This window comes from Otolemur garnettii, unplaced genomic scaffold (genome assembly GCF_000181295.1).
Source record: "Otolemur garnettii isolate 467f Iridium unplaced genomic scaffold, OtoGar3 scaffold00010, whole genome shotgun sequence".
In the NCBI taxonomy this organism is placed as follows: domain Eukaryota; kingdom Metazoa; phylum Chordata; class Mammalia; order Primates; family Galagidae; genus Otolemur; species Otolemur garnettii.
In genome coordinates this window covers 469,577-493,852 of record NW_003852405.1, presented here as the reverse complement: position 1 = coordinate 493,852, position 24,276 = coordinate 469,577, and the positions used below count along the sequence as shown (strand labels likewise).

The 24,276-nt window shown below is 36.9% G+C and overlaps 1 protein-coding gene and 1 pseudogene across 2 annotated transcripts; both read right to left on the bottom strand.

The window, feature by feature from the left end:
- Positions 1-3,976: 3,976 nt before the first annotated feature.
- LRIF1 (ligand dependent nuclear receptor interacting factor 1) lies at positions 3,977-24,248 on the bottom strand. 2 transcript variants are annotated; one of them, XM_012801751.2, is made up of 4 exons: positions 24,052-24,248; positions 6,838-8,347; positions 5,361-5,627; positions 3,977-4,484 (listed from the first exon to the last, which is right to left on the bottom strand). In XM_012801751.2, the coding sequence occupies exons 1-4, from the start codon at positions 24,117-24,119 to the stop codon at positions 4,047-4,049; spliced, it is 2,283 nt and encodes a 760-aa protein (XP_012657205.1). In that variant the 5' UTR covers positions 24,120-24,248; the 3' UTR covers positions 3,977-4,046. The 2 variants fall into 2 exon arrangements, with proteins under 2 accessions (XP_012657205.1, XP_023365611.1); XM_023509843.1 differs by lacking the exon at positions 6,838-8,347.
- On the bottom strand, positions 11,322-11,416 carry LOC111723374 (annotated as a pseudogene).
- Positions 24,249-24,276: the final 28 nt, after the last annotated feature.

Genomic DNA, 24,276 nt, shown 5'->3' with positions numbered 1-24,276 from the left:
CATCAGCCAGGTGAGAGCACAGTGGTAAGATCATAGCTCATTGTAACTTTTAACTCCTGGCCTCAAGTGATCCTCCTACCTCAACCTCCAGGGTTGCTAGGATTACAACAGCCACCAGGCCCAGGTCTGCCAACCCTGTTTTTTTTTTTGAGACAGTCTCACTTGTTTCCCTCAGTACAATGCCCTGGCATCACTGCTCATAGCAACCTCAAACTCTTGGGCTCAAGCAATTCTCTTATCTCAGCCTCTCAAGTAACTGGGATTACAGGTGCCCACCACAACCCTGACTGTTTTAGAGGCACAGTCTCACACTCAAGCTGGTCTCAAACCTGTGAGCTCAGGTAATCCACCCACCTGGGCCTCCCAGAATGCTAGGATTACAGGCGTGAGCCACCGTGGCTGGCCCTTTTTTGTTGTTGAGACAAGAGTCCCACCCTATACCTGAGCAGAGTGTAGTGGCATCATAGCTCACTGCAACCTCAGACTCAGGCTGTGGACAACCTGCTTCCTCAGCCTCCTCAAGCCGCTGGGATTACAGGCACTTGCAGTAGCGCCTGTCTGGGTTTTTCATTTGTTTACTGGGGCAGGGCCGTGGAGGGGTGTCTCACTCTCACTCATACAAGTTTCAAACTCCTGAACTCAAGCAATTCTCTCACCTCAGCCTCCCACAGTGCTGGGATTATAGGCATGAGCCACCGTGCCTGGCTCAGCCATCATTTTTGAAGAACACATTTCAGTCTTACCTCCTACAAAAACAGTGGTATATGGGGGTACAATAGCAAATTGTGGAGATTAAGAGCAGGATTTCAGTTTTGGGCAAAAGTTTGGTGTTTATTTAGTCATCTAATTATTAAATAGGCTGTTGGCTATGCAAGTTTGAAATTTGAGAGACGTCTGGTAATGAAGAGAAAAATCTGTAAGTCGTCAGCACCTAAAATAGTATTTAAGGCCATAGAGAACTTAATGAGATTAACAAGAGAGTAAGTATAAGTGAAAAGCAAACCAAGGACTAAGATATGGGGTACTTATATGTGAAGAGATTAGAGGGAAGGAATGAGCAAAGAGACAGAATGAGCAATCAATGAGGTAGCAGTGTGTGTGGTCTTCTAGAAATGAAATGAAAGTACATTAAGGAGAAAGGAATCAGGAAAATTGGCTGGTCTTTCAAATAAATCATGCCCACTTTTAAAACAAATACAAATTTAGAAGAGCTCTACATGGCATAACAGCTAGATAAAATGCATAATCTGAGAATTTAATACTGCTTTGGAAAAGCCAGTGATAAATGACATTCAGGAGTCAAACTGGTAAATTCGGCTAGAGTATTAGAAGAGATAAAAAGTTATTGAGAGGAAAAGCTGAAGCTTGTTGAATTCAAAAGCAGGAATCAGAACCGTATCAATAAAGACCTTATTTTCGTAAAAATGTATGAGTATATATGGGGCACAGAGAAAGATCCAGAAAGATATATACTAAGGTGTCATACTAAGGTGTTAGCAGTGGTAAATTCTGGAAGAGGGGAGTGCAAAGTGTTTTTATTATTTTATTTATTTTTTGAGACCAGAGTCTCACTTTGTCACCCTTGGTAGAGGGCGGTGGTGTCACTCCCAAGCAACCTCAAACTCTTAGGCTTAAGTGATTCTCTTGCCTCAGCCTCCCAAGTAGCTGGGACTACAAGTGCCTGCTACAACGCCTGGCTATTTTCTTGTTGCAGTCGTCACTGTTGTTTTAGCTGAACTGGCTGGGCTAGAACCCGCCAGCCTGGGTGTATGTGGCTGGTGCCCTATCCACTGAGTAAGGGCGCTGTCATAGAGTTTTAATTTTTGGTATGTTAGTTTGTTGTATTTTATAAATTTCTACAATACATATGCACTGCTTCATTAATGAAATATTTTAAACACTTTTTCAAAGAAAGTAATGCATGAAATCACATTTTGGTATCTAGCAACATGGAAGTTACTGGGTCCTTGACAAGATCTGTTTCAGTGGAATACGGGAAGCAAAGCATAAAAGTTTGTCGGTTGCTCTCATGTCAAACACTGAGTTACCATATGACCCAGCAATTACACTTCTAGGTATATTCTCAAGAGAATTAAAAACATATATCCATATAAAACTCGTAGCCCAAAGTGAAAATAACCAAAATGTCCATAACCAGATGAACAGATAAACAAATGGTGGTATATCCATATCATGGAATATTATTAAGGAATAAAGTATTGATATATGCTACACAGGGAAACATCGAAAGTATCAGGCTAAGTGAAAGAATCAATCACAAAAGAAAATAATTGTGTGATTCCAGTATATGAAATGTTCAGAATAGGTAATTCCATAAAAACAGTATATTAAGTGGTTGCCTTGAGAGGAAAGAGAGAAGATGGGGAGTGACTTCTAGTGGGTATCAGGTTTTTTTTGGAGTGTTGAAAATGTCCTTAAAAGTGTTGATGTTTGTACAACTCTGTGAATATAATAAAAAACAGTGAATTGTATACTTTATAAGGTTAAATTTTATGGTATATGAATTATATTTTTTCTTTGAGATAAGAGTCTCCATGGCCCTAGAGTACTGTGGCATTAACCTCACTTAGAGCAACCAGAAAGTCCTGGGTTCAAACAATCCTAAAATAGTAATTTAAGGCCATAGAGAACTTAATGAGTTAGCTGTCTCAAACTCCCAAGTAGCTGAAACTACAGGCACCTGCTATAACGCACAGCTATTTTTTCTCTTTTTAGTAGAAATGGGGTCTCGCTTAGGCTAGTCTGGAACTCCTGAACTCAAGAGATACTCCCTCATTGGCCTCCCAAAGTGCAAAGAATATAGACATGAGCCGGTGCACACTGCCAATGAATTATATTTTAGTAAAGTTATTACTAAAAAGAAAAAACTTGACATTTGTATTTGTTTCATTTCCTTTTAGTACTGTTCTGATTTACTATTTTCTTTTTTTGCTATTGTACAGATTTTTTTTTAACCTCTCTTCCAGGGGGATCTATCTCCCTTCTCTTAATTTCTATCTCCACACCACTCCCAAATTCTCCCAAATCAAAGATTAACCAGATAAAAAAATACTTGATGATCTTAAAAGTATTAAATGAGACTACGGTTCAGATCTTTCACACAATCTAATATATGTACATATTTCTCCCCCTCCCCACTGTAGAAAAAGAAACATTTGCATATGAATAAACATCACTTTGAGCAAACATTGTACCAAATAGCCTGAATTCAAAGCAAATTTTGGATTGCATAAAATCACTCTGTCAAGTTACAAAACAAGTATCCCTCACTCTTTAGAAATGTTTGAATATTTAAATAATGCTACCATAATACATTTTCCTTTGATGAAACAAAAATTAACGAAATGGTAAGTAGCGTATATCATGACTTTATGGGTAAAAAGTCCAAACAAGTATATATGCAAATTCAGTGGTAAAGCTAAGTTTAGCGCTGATATTTCTCTTGGATTGTAGAATTTTAATAGTTTACAATAATTATCTATTACAGTAATACCTGAGCAATTTAGCTGAAGATATAAACAATAAAAATCCTGCAAAAATATTCAAACTTGTAGAACCAAAATTAAAACAACAGAAAACAGAAAATTTTTCCTTCCAAAAAAAGGTATCGAAGACAAAGGTTTTGATACCCTCACACAGATTATTCACAAACCTTATGTGAATCAACTTTTTTCCTGCATTCCTTAAATAAAATTGTACAATCAAGTGACAAAAAAAGCAAGTTTCATATCAAAAGACACTTTCAGAATACATTTACAATTAACTTATTAATATGATAAAATATATTTAAAAAGTAATACTCAACAGTAATCAAGTAAATGCAAGGGGAGAAAAGAGGTTGGGTTAATTCATACCTAAATTGTACAATGCACACATTCTGGGTGAAGGGTACACTTACAACGTTGACTTAAAATATACAAAAGTAAATTACGTAACCAAAACATGTGTACCCAGTAATATTCTGAAATTAAAAAAACAAAACAAAATAGCCATTTAATTGAAGTCTTTACATGTAAAAGATTTTATTATTTTTGGTGCATTTTCTTACGCATTTCTTCAAGAGCTGCTTCTTTTTCTTTCAGCACCTGCTTAAGTCTTCTTATTTTTTCATCTCGAATGGTTTCTTCTAACTCTGGTGGTGTTGTAGGAAAAATATCTTCAGCATAATTTTTATTAAAGGAATGGCTTTGTTCATAAGCTGCATTCGAATTCAAGGAGCCTTTCTCTTGCTTTTCATGGATATGGTGTTCTATCTCGGTTTTCTTTTCTTCCCTGCTTTTGCTGCAGCTTGTGTGAATATTATGTTGTGATACATCTGAAGTTGGTAAAACACTACTATGGAGCTGGTAACTAGTGACATTAGTTTCCCCATTTATGACTGTGTCATGAGCACTCTCAGTTTTTCTCTTCTTTGTGCGATCCATCTTCTTCATGGATTTTGCTTTTCTTTTCTTATCAAAACTCTGTTGCAATATCAAATAAGATTCCAAAAGAAAAACAGACTGTCATTGCCACATATTATTTATATATATATATTTATATATATATAGTGCTGTCGAATTTAACAAAGTTTGCAGAAACAAATATTTAGCCAATTATAATTAATTCAACAATACTTATAGGACTATAGTAAGAAATGTTTCCTACTGTAAAGTACCAAAATGAGTAACAATGTCCTAATTATATCAAGGATAAATTGCCTAATTCACATTTTCTTGCTGAAATATGAGAAGACATTGACCTACCACCAAAATATAATGGCACTTATGTAGTGCCTGAAAAATACAATTGATTTAATTTTTTTCTTTTCCATTGAATAGTAGGCACATATGGAATATTTGAGAATGCTTGACTGATCTCAGATCTAAAATTCAGAATTATTAATTAATGATATATGACTAAACAAAATAGTACAATAGGCAAAGTTATAGGGACGTTTCTTTTCATCATTATTAACGATATAGGTTGCTTAAAATGTTTGGATTAAGAGTATTACTGCAATGAACACCTGCATGCTTATACTTTCCACTTACTTGGATTATTTCCTTTAGAGTCTACATAGTAGGATAACTAGTTAAAAAGACAAAGCTATTTTCTTATATTATAATGGAAAATAAATAATTAAACAAAAATACTTAACATCTTTAACTAACTTAGGATGCACTTTTACCTGTGCATACGTGGTTCTTTTTATCATTGTTTTGGTATATGTGTATATATATGTAAATCTGGCAACAATCACCATTCATACTAATACACAAGCTAAACACAAAATTAAAAAAATTCATATATCTATATATATTTGTATTATCTACAGAGAACACTTTAAAATCTATTACCTGTTTTCCTTCTTCTGCCTTCACCATAAACTCTGTATCTTTGTAATCATCACTCTTCAAACCGCTAAAGGCATGAAAACCTTCTCCAGAGCCCAAATGGTCAGGAATTCGAGTAAGGCACACTCTCAAATCTTTAGTGAGACCAAATATCTTTTTAAATTCAGCATCACTCTTCAGAGACAATATCTTATTATTTCTTCCTTGCAAAATTTTCTTGTTTCTTTCTTTAGTACCTTTTTCTAATGTTGATGCCATTTCATTCTGGATCTGGAATTAGGAAAAAGAAAACAAAAAATAGTGGTAATTACTTAAGTTATTTTATAAAATTAGCAACTAAGTGATTATCTTATCTTATACAAAAGAACATACGAAGCTTTAAAATCCTAAGTGGTTGGTTTGCATTTCCCTTGCCACTCACACTCGAACAACTCAAAGTAACTAAGTACAAACTTAAAATATTTCCCTATCACTCTTTAATTTGTTGTCCTAGATAGGTAAAAAGGGCTCAATTCTCAGTCAACTGAAATAAGAACGCAAACAATGACAACTTTAAAATAATCTATATCGCATTATTTAGAAATTGTAGTTTTCTGGACAAGTCTTTTGCCTTTAATAAATCTTGAATTTAATAATCAGAACTCACATCTTTGCATCTCTATAGTTCAATGAATTCTGTATTGGAGGGAAGAAATACATTCTTAGATAGACCTCTAAAATAAGTAAGGAGAAGGTAAGTACAAATATTTGGTAAGCACATAGACATATACTTTCAGTAGAACAGAAAGGTAATTGTATGTTGGGTGATTAGACAAGCCAGAAAGAGCTAAAAAAAGGAAATTGTGTACCAAATATATTCCACCATTCCAAGATGTTGATAAAATCCTAATTTCTACAAACTACTAAAACGTACTAACTAGTCCTGTCTCACCTCTTCCATGGGCTACCTAAAAAAACTGCTCAGTATCTCACCACCACACTCACACATGCACACACATATACAAAAATCTATAAAATGCTAAAACCCTACTCTCCTATATGCATAGTACTGATCTCTTCATATGCTAAAAAGTAGGCTATTAAGTATACATGTACATATACGTGTATGTACGCATCTGTATGTACATATATACACATATATATACTCACACAATTTTATTAAACTTTGAATTCGCATTGTCTCCGACTCTTCTAAATCTTATTGCTTTGTGATGTTTTTGTTTGTTTTTGTTTTCAAGATTTGGCATGCCAAGTAATTCAAGAAAAAGATATTGCTTGGACAATCCCAAGTGTACTCCTCCTCAAATATTTACTCTGGTGAAAGCTTTGACTTAATTAATCATTCAATCATTCATGTATGTATAGTATGTGTGTAAAGGGTGGGTGGGAGAAGAGGTATCATAGATAACTTTGAGAATTAAGAAAGAAGAAGTTTCTATATAAATATATAAAAAAGAACATCCTAACATGGGAAAATTACCTTTGGTTCTTGGTCTCTGAAAACACACTGTTGTGAAGTAATAGTTGTTGCATCAACAGAGGAACTTATTTTCTCTATGCTCTGGATGATATTTCCTTTTCTGGGGGCATTTTGTCCTGTACTAAATCCATCTGGAAAGAGTGGATTTGTGAATAAAGTCTTACTCTGTTTTAAGCAGTTACTGGATTGATTCATATTATGTGGATTTGTGGTAGAAGGAGATAATTTCTCAATGTTTTTATTCTTCTCTGCCCTTTGATTGGCCATGAAAGCAAGCTGGGTATCGGAAAGTGATTTTGTCTCCATCTGGGAAGATTTACTTTTAGCCAACACAATATTTACAACCTCTTTGGATATTTCTGTGACTGGATTTGGACTCACTATCTGTAAAGTGTCTTTTCTTAGTGGAGTATCAGGAGAAACAGAATTCTGTTGGTCAATTTGTGATGGCAGAACATCTGTCCCCTTTTTAGCCAATAGATAGACTTTCCCATTAAACATAACCAGAGCATTATCTTTAATTGACATACTTTTGGATTGTGTTGCATTAGGACCGATGGTACTCAATGGTGGCATACTTATGGTATTATCTCCCAACCTCTTCCTATCTACGAAAGTTTTTAAAATCCTTGAAGCCACATTATTTGAAGACTTAATAGGAACAAGAGATGGAGTATAAGGCTGTAGATTTTCTTGAAAAATCCATTTCACTGGAGCAGTCTGAGAATGCTGACCACCTTTCAATTGTGTCTCTGTAGCAACATTCATTGGAATTTGTGTAGTACTTAGTATCATCGGCTTTGCTATTTCCGTAAAAGGTTTTGGATAAATGTTTTGAAAGTTCTTGGTCACTACATTTTTCACTGTTTTTACAGGAGATACATAAATAACGGTTGGCATTTGGGATGCCTCAACTGTTCCTGAGGTACTTGTGGTTGCAGCTGCCAATATCTTTTGCTGAACTGAAGGAGGCAATGATGATGCTGGTAAAGATTTCACTTCAGCATGGGCTGGAATCTGTATATGATGCCCAGAAGGCAAAACTGGAGACTTCACAGTCATTGGAAGACTCTGGGTATTAATTACAATATAAGATGAATCATTTTGTGTTGAGGAGGGAGGAACAGCAAATGTTTGCATGGTGAGTCCATCAATTTTCACACCATGACTTTGAACTTTAGAAACTGATGAAGTTAAGTTTTCAGTGCCCACAGTAGTAGCTCTACCTTTTTCTGCTGTATCTACTGTTCTTGTAAGAAAATAGTTTGAAGAACTGGCTGGCTGAAAAATGGGCAATTGAACTGATGAACTTGTGGAAGGCCTGGAAATCTGAGTCTGAAAGGTAACTTGAACTGGTTTTCCTGTATTCCCCTTTAAAGCATCAGACATGACTGGAGATTGAACTAGCGGTGTAAGATTCCCAGAAGAATTAGGAATTGGAAGTAACTGCAGAAGATTTTTTCCATCCAAGCCAATCGTCTGCACTACTTGGTACATGCAGCCTGAAACACTTAAAAGAACATTATGAGTAAATAAATACAACATACTACATGGTATATACATTTTATTTTAAAACAAATATCTATAAATATTTTAAAATATTAAAATGCAATAAAAGTGTGTAATTTTTCATATTGAGTTTTCAAAGTGAAATATTGCAAAAATAAAGATTCTAAAGTAGAAGACTAGTAAACGAAGACCTTTTAGATCTTCTCACCTGGTAACGCCCATGGATCAGTGGGTAGGATGCTAGCCACATAGACTCAGGCTAGTGGGTTCAAACTAGTGGGGCCAGCTAAACAATAATGACAACTACAACAACTACAATAAAAATAGCTGGGCATTGTGGTGGGGGCCTGTAGTCCCAGCTACCTGGGAGGCTGAGGCAAGAGAATAGCTTAAGCCCAGGAGTTTGAGGTTGCATGAGCTATGACACCACAGCATTCTATTGAGAGCAACAAAGTGAGACTCTGTCTCAAAAAATAAATATATAAAATAGATCTTCTCACCTGATTAGGCAACAGGTATGAGATACTCACATTTATTCCTAAAACTGAAAGACCTTTCTACAGTTTTGCCCTGTATAAAACTATGCTACTAAAGGAGGCTTCTGTTAAAATATTTACATCCTTTCTTCTCCTTTTCTTTGTATTATTTCCTTTTGTCCTCCTCCTTTACTCTTCCCAAGCAAGATTCTCACTACCCTTCCACTTACTCTTATTCTACTTGCCTCACTCTTTTCTCTCCCTAATCTGTTCTGTCTTCTTCCTACTAATGATTCACAAGTTCTACCATTGGCCACACTTTTACTTAAGGCATCTGTTATGGTGATACCTTTGTCTGTCACATTTTTGTAGTAGAATCATTTTCTTTTGCAATATTGATGTGGTACATTTTAAGTTTGGTGCTACAAAGTCCTTCTATAGCAACTATTTTCATCATTTTAGTATCTTTTTTTTTTCTTTTTTTTTTTTTTTGAGACAGAGTCTCACTTTGTCACCCTCAGTAGAGTGCCATGGTTTCACAGCTCACGACAACCTCAAACTCTTGGGCACAAGTTATTCTCTTAACTCAGCCTCCTGAGTAGCTGGGACTATAGGCACCTGCCACAATGCCTGACTATTTTTACAGATGAGGTCTCACTCTGGCTCAGGCTGGTCTTGAACCTGTGAGCTCAAGTAATCCACCCACCTGGACCTCCTAGAGTGCTAGGATTACAGGTGTGAGCTACTGTGCCCATCCCCCATCATTTTATTATCATTTGCCTATCAAGTCATGCATATAACAGCACCATAATTTCAGCTGAATAGTTTTCAATGAATGCAGGAAAGACTGGAAATCAGTAATTTCTTTTTACTAGCCAATTTTGATCCCCAAGCTTAAGTTATTTCTTAGTACAAAATAGCTAATTTTAAGAAAAGCCAATATATACTAATCTCTATATGTATAATCAATTATTTGGGGATTACTGGAAGGTAGATGCCTTATTTACATCTACAACTGAGCTCTCATGGGACAGGGTTATCACACATATTATAATTCTACCTAAGTACTCATGCCCCATCTAACTCATTGTAGCTTAAGTCTTGACATATATGGTACATTCCAAGAGATACATTTTCTGATCACCTTAACTATCCTTGTCCTTCCTTCATAATTAATCTATAACATCACATCTGTTAAATTCCATCATGGTACACTTCACAGGTTGTATCATCATGTATTAGTATGTTTATCTACTGACTGTCTCTTATGTTAAATTCTAGCAACATGAGTGCAGAGTCCATGTCCTACAGACCCAGTATGGTCTTAGATAACTTACATCAAATGAAGAAAACCATTCAAGGACAATAATAATAATAATTAGGATTCTGAAAAGCATAAAGGTATGATTTCCTACCTATAGATGTGCTTTTAAAAACCTCAAGTATTAATTAAAAAGCCAAAAATTCTATACATCCTAGGAAGTGCTAGAACTCAGTTTTTCTTTTCTGTAGCTCAAGTAACATCATTATACATTTACAAAAAGTTAAAACAGTCTTCTGGACACTTGGTAGGTATGCCAGAATGTTACCCTGACTTTTAATGAAAATTCACCTCTGAGAAAGAAAAATGACCCTAAAGAAAGAATGAATTCTTGCTTTTAGAGCTTGAAGAGAAAAACTCACCTTCATGACCTCCCTGCACACCCATCTCAAAGCACATATGAACTAGATAAGCACTTATTTAACAATTCATTAAACCAAAAGCTATTGAGTGTCTATTATAGTCAGGCACAAGTCTAAGTTACAGGTAAAGGGTCACTCTTCTGGTCTACTCTCATTTTTGTACAGCCCACAAGGTAAGGATGGTTTTATATTTTAAATTATTAAAAAAAAAATTCATCCCATGAAAATTAGGAGATTCAAATTTTAGTATTTATAAAGTTTTATTAATACATAGTGACATTCATTTTTTATGTTTTGCATATTGCTGTTTCCGTGTTACAACTATAGAGGTAAGTAGTTGGAGAAGAGATCATATGGATCACAAAACCTAAAATATTTACTATGGGGCCCTTTACAGAAAATATTTGCTGATTCCCAAAATAGATCAACCCATAACCCCTAAAAGAACATAAAATATCAGGTACATCAATATGCAAATAAGCAATTAGCATTATATGAGATAAATGACGTAACTGAATGAGTACAAAAATGCTTGCTCACTTTCTTAAAAAATTCTCTTTCCCAAATTTCCTTAATATGATGATCTCCTACCTCTGTGGTTGCTCCTCAGTCTTCTCTGCCAACTCATCCTATTTCAATCAACTTTCAAATCATAGAATTATTATTTTCCTATTCTGTACTCTTTCCCTAGATGATTTCTTTTAAATGCATGATTTCAATTAAACTATTATAGCACTTACATATCAACACAATTTCAATATTTATATCAGTTGCTCCTTTGATATTCAGATTGATATATCCAACTTCCCTTTTTTAAAAAATATAGAATGCTTCATGAATTTGTGTGTCATCCTTGTGCAGGAGCCATGCTAATCTCATTAGAATTTTAGTATGTGTGCGCCAAAGCAAGCATCCAACTTCCCTCCTAACATACTCATTCAGATTCTCAAATGTTCCTAAAACTCAACATGACGAGAACCCCCAAATTCCTAACCTTCCAGGGTTTTCTTCATTGGTAAATGGCATCTCACCTGTCCTCGAAGCCTAAGTCACAAGAGGTAAATCTTGCTTTCTTAACCCCTTATATTCGATCCATCAGAAAATCCTGTTGATATTTTCTTCTAAATTTCCTTTGATTTGTTCAGCTCTTCCTAAATCAATCGTTACCACTCTAATCCATGCAAACACCCTCTCTGACTTAGGCTATTACAAAACTTTCGTAATTGATCTTCTTTACTTTAGTCATATCCTCTGCCTTTCAATTCATTCAGCACACTAACACTGGTCCTATCCTGTTGAAATATTTCAGTGGCTTCCCATTATTCCTAGAGTAGTAGGAAGAAAACTGCTGCTTCTTAGTGGAAGCCAAAGAGGATTGGGTTAAAACTAATAGCTTATTAGAGGCCAACAGGATGAGGATATAAAATACACACTGGAAATAATTCAATGAGGGTCACTGATAGCTTTAATAAGAGCAGTTTGGTGAGGAAAAAAGTTACTAAGGAATGGATATAAAGATAGCAAGTACAGAACACTCTTTAAAAAACTGGTTAAGGAGAGAAAGACTGGCAAATAGCTAGAAGAAGAAATGAGGTCAAAGAAGGGACCTTTTGCTTTCCTTTTTTTTTTTTAATGTTAGATGTACTAGAACCTATGTAAATGCTAACTTGAGCCAGTTAAGAGGAGGAAACCTGTAATAAAGGGGAAGGAAGGATAATCAATGAGAAGAAACAGAAACAAAGACAGGTAGAGAGACTGAACCTTAAAGAAAGCTACAGAAACACCTTCCTTTGGAATTAGATGGAAGGTTAAATTAATTCTAATCTAATAGTTTTGTTTTCTTTATGAAAAGGAAGATGACTTCTGTTAAGAATAAGGGCAAAGATAGAGATTTGAGGAGAATCAAAGATTTCAAATAGTCCTTGTGGAAAGAATAAGCTGACCACAGAAAATATTAGAGCTACCAGGTAGGGTTTCATGGTCCAGAGAGATGAGCAGTGATTATGAATTTATACTGGTACCTATCTGTACACTTGTGAGATTTTCCTTGTCACATCAGGCATAGGCCAAGAGAAAACATATTGCTGAGTTATTCAGGATTGTAGCTGTTTCATAAAGAAGCAAGAAAAATCAAATAGGAAACAAATTTGAAGTATTAATAAGAGTTATTAAAATGAAATATAGAATCTACCCTGGATAACAAGGAAAAGAGAGAATAAAAGGCTAAAATAAAGGGATTAGTGGACTAGAAGGCTACATAAAGTTAAAGTATAGTCACAGTGGGAGCACTTAAGGAAGCTAGAAATATATAAGCTGGCATTTAGAAAGGATGACTGAATCAATTTTGTAGATGCACAATTTCATCTAATAATAATGACTACAGAAGTAGATAGATGCAAAAGAATAGAGGATAAGATCACTGGAAAAAAAGATCTCTGCACTGTAAGACCAGGTGACAAAGAGATTATCCACATAGATGAAGAAATCACATAGGATTAGAGGGAAGCTAGTATGTGGTATTAATGAGCCACAATTGAAGAACGATAAACCACAAAGTTCTCTTGAAGCCTGCTCTCTTCAGCAGTCAACTTTCTTTCCTATTACTAAAACTTCACTCTCAAAGATTACCGAATATGTTCTCACACTAAATGTTTTTATTCTATCTTCATTCTCCAGGTGCTCTCTGTTGCAGCAACTGATGGTGCTAGTTGATTACTCCTCCATCTTAAACCTTTTTTTTTTCTTTTCTTTCTTCTTTTTTTTTTTTTTTTTGTGAGACAGAGCCTCAAGCTGTCCCCCTGGGTAGAGTGCCATGGCATCACAGCTCACAGCAACCTCTGTGGCATCACAGCTCACAGCAACCTCCAACTCCTGGGCTCAAGAGATTCTCCTGCCTCAGCCTCCCAAGTAGCTGGGACTACAGGTGCCTGCCACAATGCCTGGCTATTTTGTTGTTGGTGCAGTTTGGCTAGGGCCGGGTTCGAACCTTACACCTTTGGTATATGGGGCCAGCGCCCTACTCACTGAGCCACAGGCACCACACTTAAACCTTTTTCTTACCATGGCTTCCACTGTGTACAATTTCTGTTTTTTTCTTTCCTTTCTTTTCTTTTTTTGGTCATTTATTTATTTATTTAATTTTTTGTTGCAGTTTGGCCGAGGCTGGGTTCGAATCTGCCACTCTTGGTATATGGGGCTGGCACCCTCCTCACTGAGCCACAGGTACTGCCCAATTTTTGTTTCTTTCTGTTGGCTTTTTTTTTTTTTTGAGACAGAGCCTCAAGCTGTCGCCCTGGGTAGAGTGCCATAGCATCACAGCTCACAGCAACCTCCAACTCATGGGCTCAAGAGATTCTCCTGTCTCTGCCTCCCAAGTAGCTGGGACTACAGGTGCCTGCCACAATGCCTGGCTATTGTTTGGTTGCAACCATCACTGTTTGGCGGGCCTGGGCTGGATTCGAACACCTTAGCCACTTGAGCCACAGGTGCCAAGCCTCTGTTGACTTTCTTAATGTTCTCTTTTTTATTCACTTTATGCATTTTCAGTTAGGCATGGCCCACAAAGTACAATTCTTGACTCTGTTTTTGTCTTTAAGAGATTCTTCCTTAAAGACTACACGAATTTTCATGGATTCAACTATTTCCTTCAACTATCTCCTTTGAATCCCATAGTTATATTCTTTTATTCCTATCTCCTAATATTGACCTTAGTTTCATATTTGTGACAATACTTGCCATTTATTTTTAATACCATCACTTTTAATTTAACAAGTTAAAATTACTCTCTATTGAGAACTAGTACTCTATCCTACCATCCAATCATGTAGCAGCACCACTATTTTTCAAATCATACAGATTTTAAATCGCCTAGTCATTCGTGATTTACCCTTACCATTCTTATTTACGTTCTATTCATTCACAGAACCTTGCATACATGCTTACAAAAAGCAGTCAATACACAACTACTGAGTTGCCAAGTCCATAATTTTCTTCTTTTTAACTGATTTTACCCAATTTCTCTTTCTTCGCCAATCCAACTTCTACTATCCGTATCAGAGCCTCAACATCCTTGACTAGCACTCATCATCTCATGCCTACATCATTTTGCTCTGACATTTAAACTAGTTTTTCTGACTACAGCCACAGTTGGTTAGGTATCTCTAACAGATACAAATTATTGTTTTCATCCTGTTACCTCCTATTGAAAGTTTCTATGTAAATCACTGCCAATTCAGCTTCATATGAAAGTCATCTACAATTTAGTCCCATCAATTTCTTTTCTTTCTTTTTTTGTAGAGACAAAGTCTCACTTTATCGCCCTTGGTAGAGTGCCATGGTGTCACACAGCTCACAGCAACCTCCAACTCCTTGAGTTAGGTGATTCTCTTGCCTCAGCCTCCTGAGTAGCTGGGACAATAGGTGCCTGCCACAATGCCTGGCTATTTTTGTTGTTGTTGCAGTTTGGCCAGGGCCGGGTTTGAACCTGCCACCCTTGGTATATGGGGCCAGAGCCCTACCCATTGAGCCACAGGTGCCACCCTAGTCCCATCAATTTCTAAACCAGTGATTTGCAACCGCTGTGCCACAGCACACCAGTGTGCCATAAGAGGATCTTGGCTATACCATGACATTTTTTTTTTTTCAAGACAGAGTCTTAAGCTGTCACCTTGGGTAGAGGGCCGTGGTGTCACAGTTCATAGTATCATAGCTCACAGCAACCTCCAATTCTTGGGTTCAAGTGATCCTCTTGCCTCAGTTTTTCTATTTTTAGTAGAGATGGCAGTCTCACTTTTGCTTAGGCTGGTCTTGAACTTGTGACCTCAAGCAATCCACCTGCCTTGGCCTCCCAGAGTCCTAGGATTACAGGAGTGAGCCAAATTTTCAAAGTTCATTCATTATTTTCTTTTTTTCTGTCCATTTTTTTTTTTTTTAAAGAGAGACAGAGTCTCACTTTACCGCCCTCAGTAGAGTGCTGTGGCATCACACAGCTCACAGCAACCTCAAAGACCTGGGCTTAGTGATTCTCTTGCCTCAGCCTCCCAAGTAGCTGGACTACAGGCGCCCGCCAGATTGCCTGGCTATTTTGTTGTTGTTGTTGTTGCAGTTTGCCTTGGGGCTGGATTCAAACCCACCACCCTCTGTATATGGGGCCAGCGCCCTACCCACTGAGCCATATAAGAATTTTTTTTTTTGAGACAGAGTCTCACTATGTCACCCTCTGTAGAGTGCTGCAACATCATAGCTCACAGCAACCTCAAACTCATTTGGGCTTAAGCGTTCTCTTCCCTCAGCCTCCCAAATAGCTGGGACTACAGGCACCTGCCACAATGCCCGGCTATTTTTTTTTTTGCTATACTTGCCACTACTGTTTGTGTAGGCCCAGGTTGGGCTTGAACCTGCCACCTCCAGTGTATGTGGCTGGGGCCCTAGCCTCTTGAGCTACTGGCGCTGAGGCTCATTCATTATTTTCAAAAGAAAGTTTAAAGTACTTTATTTTGATCAACATAATTTAAGTGTGCCACGGAAGTTTAACTGTAAGTTCAAATGTGCCATGAGATGAAAAAGGTTGAAAAATACTCCTATAAACAGTATTACCTACAATTTGTGCATGTGGAATCTCTATTCTTATCAGAGATCTCTTTGTGATTATGAAATGCCACTTATATATTATTTATTCAAGGTATTATATTTTTTCTTCTCTAACAATATAAAATGAAGTTCAAATTCCATCTTCTCCATGAAATATCTACCAGTCACTCAAGCTTACATTTTCTTCCAACCTGGAATTCTGAAAACACTCTTATTGGTGCCACTAATGCTGAGAATTATATAATGTCTTCTCCATTGCCATTTATCTATTGGTTAATTTAAAAAAATGAGGTTTTCCTCAATAAAACTGAAATTCCTTAAAGTGAGAGGCCACTGTATGAAAGATATTTTACAATATTTTTCTAATACCAAGCATAGTATATCCTAAAAAATTATTACATTGACGTAGCTGGGCACTGTGGTGAGTGCCTATAGTCCCAGCTACTTGGGAGGCTAAGGCAAGAGAATCACATAAGCCCAAGAGTTTGAGGTTGCTGTGAGTGGTGACACCATGGCACTTTACCAAGGGCGACGCAGTGAAACTCTGTCTCAAAAAAAGTATATTACATTGAAAATGATGTATTTGTTTCCAATCACCATTTCAAGTGAACTATCTGAATGCCTTTTATTGTCTACTACTCTCCTTTGGCTTACTTCTGTAATACATTTATCAGTAACATCTACCTAACAAATTATAAGCTTCAACAGAGTGGAACCCATGCCTCTATAATTTATGTAGGAATAGGTATGTTTTAACTGACATAGTATTTAAACAAATTCCATATTCCACAGGCTTCTAGAATGTTACACACTACATTATACGGCCTATTTCTACTTTACAAAAAAATATATATTGCACAAACTATTTTCAAATCTGATCACTGGACTTTTCCCCTCTCTTTTCCTCTACTTCCTTTCTCAAAAGGGGGAAAAATGCAGCTCTTCCCTGTCAACATATCAGTAGAAAGTCAAATAATCTGCCCACAGACTGTAAATTCCTTGTATGTTGTTTTAAGGCAGAGCATTGTGGCTCATGCCTGTAATCCCAGCACTTTGGGAGGCTGAGGTGGGTGGACCACCTGAGCACACGAGTTCAAGAGCAGCCTGAGCTAGAGTGAGTTCCTATCTCTAAAAATACCCGGTGTAGTGGCAAGAGCCAGATACTTGGGAGGGTGAGACAAGAGAACTGTTTGAGCCCAAGAATTAGAAGCTGCTGTGAGCTATGATGCCAGAGCACTCTATTGGTGACAAAGTGAGACTCTGTCTCAAAACAAAACAAAATAAAAAAAAAAAAAACCTTGGCCAAGCATGGTGGCTCACACTTGTAATCCTATCACTGGAGGCTGAGGCAGATAGATTGCTTGAGCTCATGAGTTCAAGAACAGCCTGAGCAAAAGCGAGACCTTGTCTACTAAAAATAGAAAAACTAAGGCAAAAGGATCGCTTGAGCATGAGTTGGAGATTCCCGTGAGCTACGACACCATGGCACTCTACCTAGGGCAACAGCTTGAGACTCTGTCTCAAAAAAAAAAAAAAAAAAAAAAAAAAAAGGGTATGTTATCTTATTATCTACAGCCTTTGCATCTAATTGAGCAATTGGACATTGCAAACAATAGTGTTAGCTGAACTAAATCCTACAAGCTATAATAAGAAAAATCCATGATTTGGCAACAAAATAGAGTGAGTTCTATAAACTAAAATTAAACTGAAATACAAAATGCTCAGAAGAGAATAAATCGGGGCGAAATTCATACTTCTTCAGTCAATATATGTTTTTTTCAGATCTAAAAAGAATTTTCTATTGTAGAGATTAACTAAAACCCTACAAAGATCACAATCTGCTCATTAATGTAGGAACTAAAGCATCCCATGATCTGGTTTGGTCAACTAAAAATAATCATCAACATGCTAATTACTTTTAAAACAAGCTAGTATTTAAACTGAGAAATTACAATGAAAAAAATCATACAGTTTAAGACTTTGAAAGAGAAAAGATTATGGGCTTCTAATCTTGGCTTCTAATCACTAGTCGACTGACTAAAAAACCTACTTTATCTCTTTGAATCTGTTTCTTCATTTGCTAAATGGGGAAAATAAGCCTTGCTATTAGAAATAAATGAATTAACTGCCTGTTAGTTATCATCTTCCATTAAAATGTACAATTGCTCCCAAGAATAAGAAATGAATCAGATAAGATCTTTGAGAACTTTAGTAAAAAAGGTATATTAAACATACCAAAAATGTTATACAACTTCAGACATTTTTATTATTCTAACGTTAACATGAAGCATTCACATATTAGAAATGAGATGATAAAAATATTGGAGACTAATGTTTTGTGAATATGTTGCAAAATGTATTTTTTCAACCACTAAAGGACTCTTTTCCATCTTACTATTTATGATAATATAACATTAAGTACATACTTAACGTAATACACATAAAAGTATATAGCATAATATAAACCATATAATATTAGGTACATAACAAATATGTTGTAATAGTTGTAATTAACTCTAATCCTAATAAATAGCCCAGCATGGGAGGTATTACCATTCCCAATTTATAGGTGAGAAAATGGAGGTTCAGAAAAATTTAATAACATTTGGATTATATGCTCTACTTGAGCAATCTTATCCAATTTTTTTGTATTACAGGGTCCAAAAAATTCAAATGGATAAAACGAAAGAACAATAGATTTCAGTTAGTCTATATATATGTGTTTATCTCTTAAACACATACACATATAAACCATAGAAGATAAAATTTACACAGTATTCATCTAAATGCACACTAAAGTGACAGTGAATCATTACCAGTCTAATCAAGCCCAAGCCCTTTGCTGAAGACACTAATTTTAGCTCCTCATTTGAAAAGAAAGGGTTAAGGGAAGATAGAAGCCAACTGCCAATCACATGACATCTTAATTATTATTATTACAGGACGTATAATCACAGGCGTTTATTATAATACCTCTAAGCTGATGCCTCCCAAGTCTTTATTTTCAGCTCTGACTCAGCCTGAGTTTCATATTGAAATATCTCTGATTGCTTTCTGGCTGTGCTCCTCACTTCAAATAATTTACCAATATTCATCTAGAAAACTGGTATCATAATCGTGGCGCCTTTCTTCTCGACAATTCTCTAGCAAGATCTATCCATTTTCCCTTCTATATTTCTTTGAATCTAACCCCTAGCGTACATCAGCTATTTTGGCCCTGAAAATCTCTGAAAAGACAACCTAAATGATTCTGTGCACATGTACGGAATCATTCCGAAATGATTCCGTACATGTGCATCCCTCGCCCCCAAATCTGCACTGCCATTAGTTATCTAAAATGCATACCTGTGTTCATCTTTTCTGTAAAATCCTCTGAACAATCTCCAGTAGATGAAGTCCTACCCTTTTAGTAAGACAAACCAAACCTTTAACTCGAGCAATCTATTTATTATACTTGTAGCACAGAATCAAACAAATACCAGTTGTTAGAAATAAGCCACACTGGTGCTTTATTTACCAATTCCCTCTGTCTAACCATATCCTGCATTCACCTTTAACTAGATAGCTAACGCTACCTACTTATGTTTCCCAACTTAGCTGCTCTTGAGACCTTTCCTACAACTCCCCTTCTCTATGCCCTCATAGAATCTTGTGCACAATGCTATCATAAAATTTATCACATTATCTCTACCTTCCCATACCCCATCAAGACCATAAAGTTTTTCATAGCAAAGGGTCATGTGTGTTTTTAATCGGTCCTTCCATTTAAGTCTATTATATACATGCCAGGCACTCAATGGTTTTTTCTTTCTTTCTTTCTTTTTTTTGGTAGAGACAGAGTCTCACTTTATCATCCTTGGTGTCACACAGTTCACAGAAACCTCCAACTCCTGAGCTTAGGTGATTCTCCTGCCTCAGCCTCCCAAGTAGCTGGGACTACAGGTGCCTGCCATAACACCCAGCTATTTTTTTGTTGCATTTTGGCCGGGGCTGGGCTTGAACCCACCACCCTTGGTACATAGGGCCAGTGCTCCACTCACTGAGCCACAGGTGCTGCCCTCAGTGAGTTTTCTTTGATAAATGTTTAAACTGCAGTGACAATAAGTGGTGAATTAGGATACAAATTTAACTGTAAAGCACACCTTCTTTCCACTATACCATTCTGACTCCTGCTTTTTCCTCTTTGCTAATAAAACCCAAATTGAAACAAACTAAATATATACTATGAAAAATATCTTCCAGTAGCATCTGTGGCTCAGTGGGTGGGGTGCTGGCCCTATGTGCCAGCCCCATTTACTGAGGGTGGTGGGTTCAAACCCAGCCTGGGCCAAACTGAAACACAAAAAATAGCCGGGCATTGTGGCAGGTGCCTGTAGTCCCAGTTACTCAGGAGGCTTAGGCAAGGGAATTGCCTAAGCCCAGGAGCTGAGGTTGCTGTAAGCTGTGTGATGCCATGGCACTCTACCAAGGGCAATAAAGTGAGACTGTCTCTACAAAAAAAAAAAAAAAAAAAGAAGAAGAAGGAAAAAGAAAAAGAAAAATATCTTCAAGATTCTGCCTTTGTACTGTAAAATTAAACAGATTTTACATTTTATGCTCTGTGAATTAGAGATTCTTCAAACAATGTATATTCTGTATTACATCACTGAAAAATTTTATAAAAGCAATTAACTCACAAAAACTTCAAATGTCTACAGAAAATAAGAAAATCATATAGTCAATTAAATTATGGAGAAAAGAAATGATTTAGTACCATCAAAAGTATTATCAGAAAAATAAGAAAACTATAGGCTTGACATGGTGGCTCATGCCTGTAAATCTTAGCACCCTTGTAGGCGAAGGCAGGAGGATCGCTTGATTTCAGAAGTTTAAGACCAGCCTGAGTAAGAATGAGACCCTGTCTCTACTAAAAAGAGAACAATTTGCTGTGTGTGGTGGCAGGCGCCTATAGTTTCTGCTAGTTGGGAGGCAGAGGCAGAAGGATCACTTGAACCCAGGACTTTGAGGTTGCTGTGAGCTAGGCTGATACCATGGCACACTAGCCTCGGCAACAGAGTGAGACTGTGTATCAGAAAAAAAAAAAAAAAAAGGCTTGGCGCCTATAGCTCAGCAGCTAGGGTGCCAGCCATATACACCTGGAGCTGGTAGGTTCCAATCCAGCCTAGGCTAACTACAATCAAAAAATAGCCAGGCTTTGTGGCAGGCGCTGTAGTCCCAGTTACTTGAGAGGCTGAGGCAAGAGAATTGCTTAAGCCCAAGAGTTTGAGGTTGCTGTGAGCTGTGACACCAAAGCACTCTACTGAGGGTGTTATCGTAAGACTCTGTCTCAAAAAAAAAAAAAAAAAAACCAAAAGAAAGAAAGAGGGTGGTGCCTGTGGCTCAGTGGGTAGGGTGTTGACTGCATATACCGAGGGTGGTGGGTTCAAACCTAGCCCTGAACAAACTGCAACAAAAAATAGCCAAGCATTGTGGAGGGTTCCTATAGCCCCAGCTACTTGGGAGGCTGAGGCAAGAGAATCACCTAAGCCCAGGGGTTAGAGCTTGCTGTGAGCTGTGATGCCTAAGCACTCTAAGGAGGGTGACAAAGTGAGACTCTGTCTCAAAAGAATAAAAAATAAAGAAAGAAAAAAAATGAAAAATAAGAAAACTAAGCTTCCAACAAACTAAAAGAGCTGATGTTAAAAATATTACCCACAAAATTATATTTAGATGTCATACAGATTGTTACTTATAAAACAGAATAGAATCAAATACACAACCATTAAGCAAAATAAGTGTTAATCACCTTCAGAAAGACATTTAGTAAATATCCCAAATAATGTGATATAGAACATCAGTGACTATAGAAACGAATGCAAAGATAATGAAAACCAATAAGTTAATGAACTGCAAAAGATAAAGAAATATAACTAAAACATAATCTTAAAAAAATATCCCCAATGGCCAAAAGGATTAGAGTCTGGATAAAAGAATTAAATATACAACAAATAAAAATGTAAAATTCTTGTTTACAGCAGCACAATTCACAATTGCAAGGATGTAGAAGCAGCCCAAATACCTATCAAAACATGAGTAGATTAATAAAATGTGGTGTTTCTATACCATGGAGTACTACTCAGCCATAAAAAATTTGGTGATCTAGTATTTTTTCTAACAACCTGGATGAGCCTGAAGATGCAAAAACAAATACTACGTGTAAGTTGGAACCAGTCCATCAACACATAGATGCATCAAGGGAGGTGAAATAAAATTCAACAGGAATCAAGCAGGTGGGAAGGGAGGGAAGGGGGTTGGGTTAAATCACACTTAAATTGTACAATACACATATTAGGTGAGTGTGGGGAAGTTGGATTAATTCACACCTCAACTGTACAATGCACACATTCTGGGTGAGGGGCACACTTATAACTTTGACCTCATACGTATAAAACAAACTATGTAACCAAGATAATTTATCATATTTTCGATATTGAAAAAGAATGCAATTCTAAAACAAATGGATTATAAAATTACACTGTTGGATGTCATTGTCATCAAATATCTAAGTACTAAATCAAGGTACCAGAAATCAAGCAATCGTTAAAAATTCTACTTTTGCATCTATACAGGGTGATATCTCTACCTTCCCCCCATACTTTCACCGCAAATTAAAAAAAAAAAAAGATACATACGAAAAACGTGGCTTTTTATGATTTGAAATCCAATAGTTCCTTTTTGGTAGTTCTTCAATACTGTTTTAGTTCACTGCTATCACGGACCATTTCCTTTTGTAATGTTGTGTATGCTTTTAAAGAATCACCATTGCTTACGTTTTTATTACTATCAGATTTTTTAACTTGTATTTCCTGGTCTAAAAGTTGTACAGAATTAAAGCTGTAGTCTTGTAGTAATAGCTAACACTTAAATAATACTTTACTCTTTTCCTGCACTAAATATTTTACATACATTCACTCTTTTAATCCTTAAAATATGTCTAGGTACTATTATTCACAGACTGTAAACTGAGGCAGTTGGTTTCACAAATACTAACTGGTAAAGCTAGAATTAACTCCAGATAGTCTGGTTTTCTTCAAACGAGCATCCTCTTCCATGAGTTTTCCATCTTAGCTCTTCAGTTTTCTTCTGCAGACTTATTTTTTTCTCACCACTTACATATAATACATCCACTAATCGGAGAGTACAAGTTCAAATATTCTGCCTTAGCTACCATGTTCCTGTTTCATCTCATCTTGATTTTTAAAAAGCTTTCTAATTATCTACTCTCTAAATTTACAAGAATGTACTTCTATAATAAAACCTAAAATCTCCCCAGGTCAAACACAGTTCCTATACACCAGCATTGGGATGGCACTTCATTACACCTGCTTCAAAACGTTGTTCAATAGAATTCATTTCACACAGAGAACTTCTCTTACTCTTCTCTTCATGTAAAGTTACTGTTTGAAATTTCAAATATTCATTTCCCTCCTTCTAGAATCATTTTTCTTCAATTACATACCTTCACTTTCTTACTAGCTCTATTAAAACATGACTGTTTTCTCTTAAGGTCCAGGGTCACCAAGGCTAGACTTGCTAATCCGTGCTGATTGCTGCGTGTTTTTCTGCGTGTGCGTCAGAATCTTCCAGAAGGTTTTGGTCACAGAGGCGTGTCAGCCATGTTGATTTTCTTCTCCTGTGGAGATCTACTCCGTCCGCCTATTTTACTTGAGAAACTGGAGTCTCGCGGAGCCAGGGGAGGGGCTGACTGCCTCAGCCTCTAAAAAGCTTTTAGGTTTCCAAGAAGAACGTGCTCTAAAAGCTCTAAGTGCTGAAGTGCCCTGCGCGTCCCGCAGGAGTGGCGCGCCCTGCTGATCCTCTCAAACGCAGAGCGTCCAGAAACGAAGGCCGATTCGACCAGCTGCTAGGGGACCGGCCGAGCGGCGGGCGGGTACGGGGAGTATTTGAAACTGGTACTTACCAAGGCGAGGCGTTGCCTGAATTTTCCTCTGCGGGTTTCAGGAAGACTCTCTGTAGGTTATTGGACATTTTAGGGGGGTAAGAGGGGACAACTCATCCAGGAAAGTAGCGTGTGGAGCCGAGGTTCTCTAAGGGGCGAGAACCAGAGAGAGAGAACGTAAGGCTGGAGTTGCTGCGCAGCAACTCTGAGGAGTTCGATGCTTAAATCAGGGCGACTGCGGCTCTC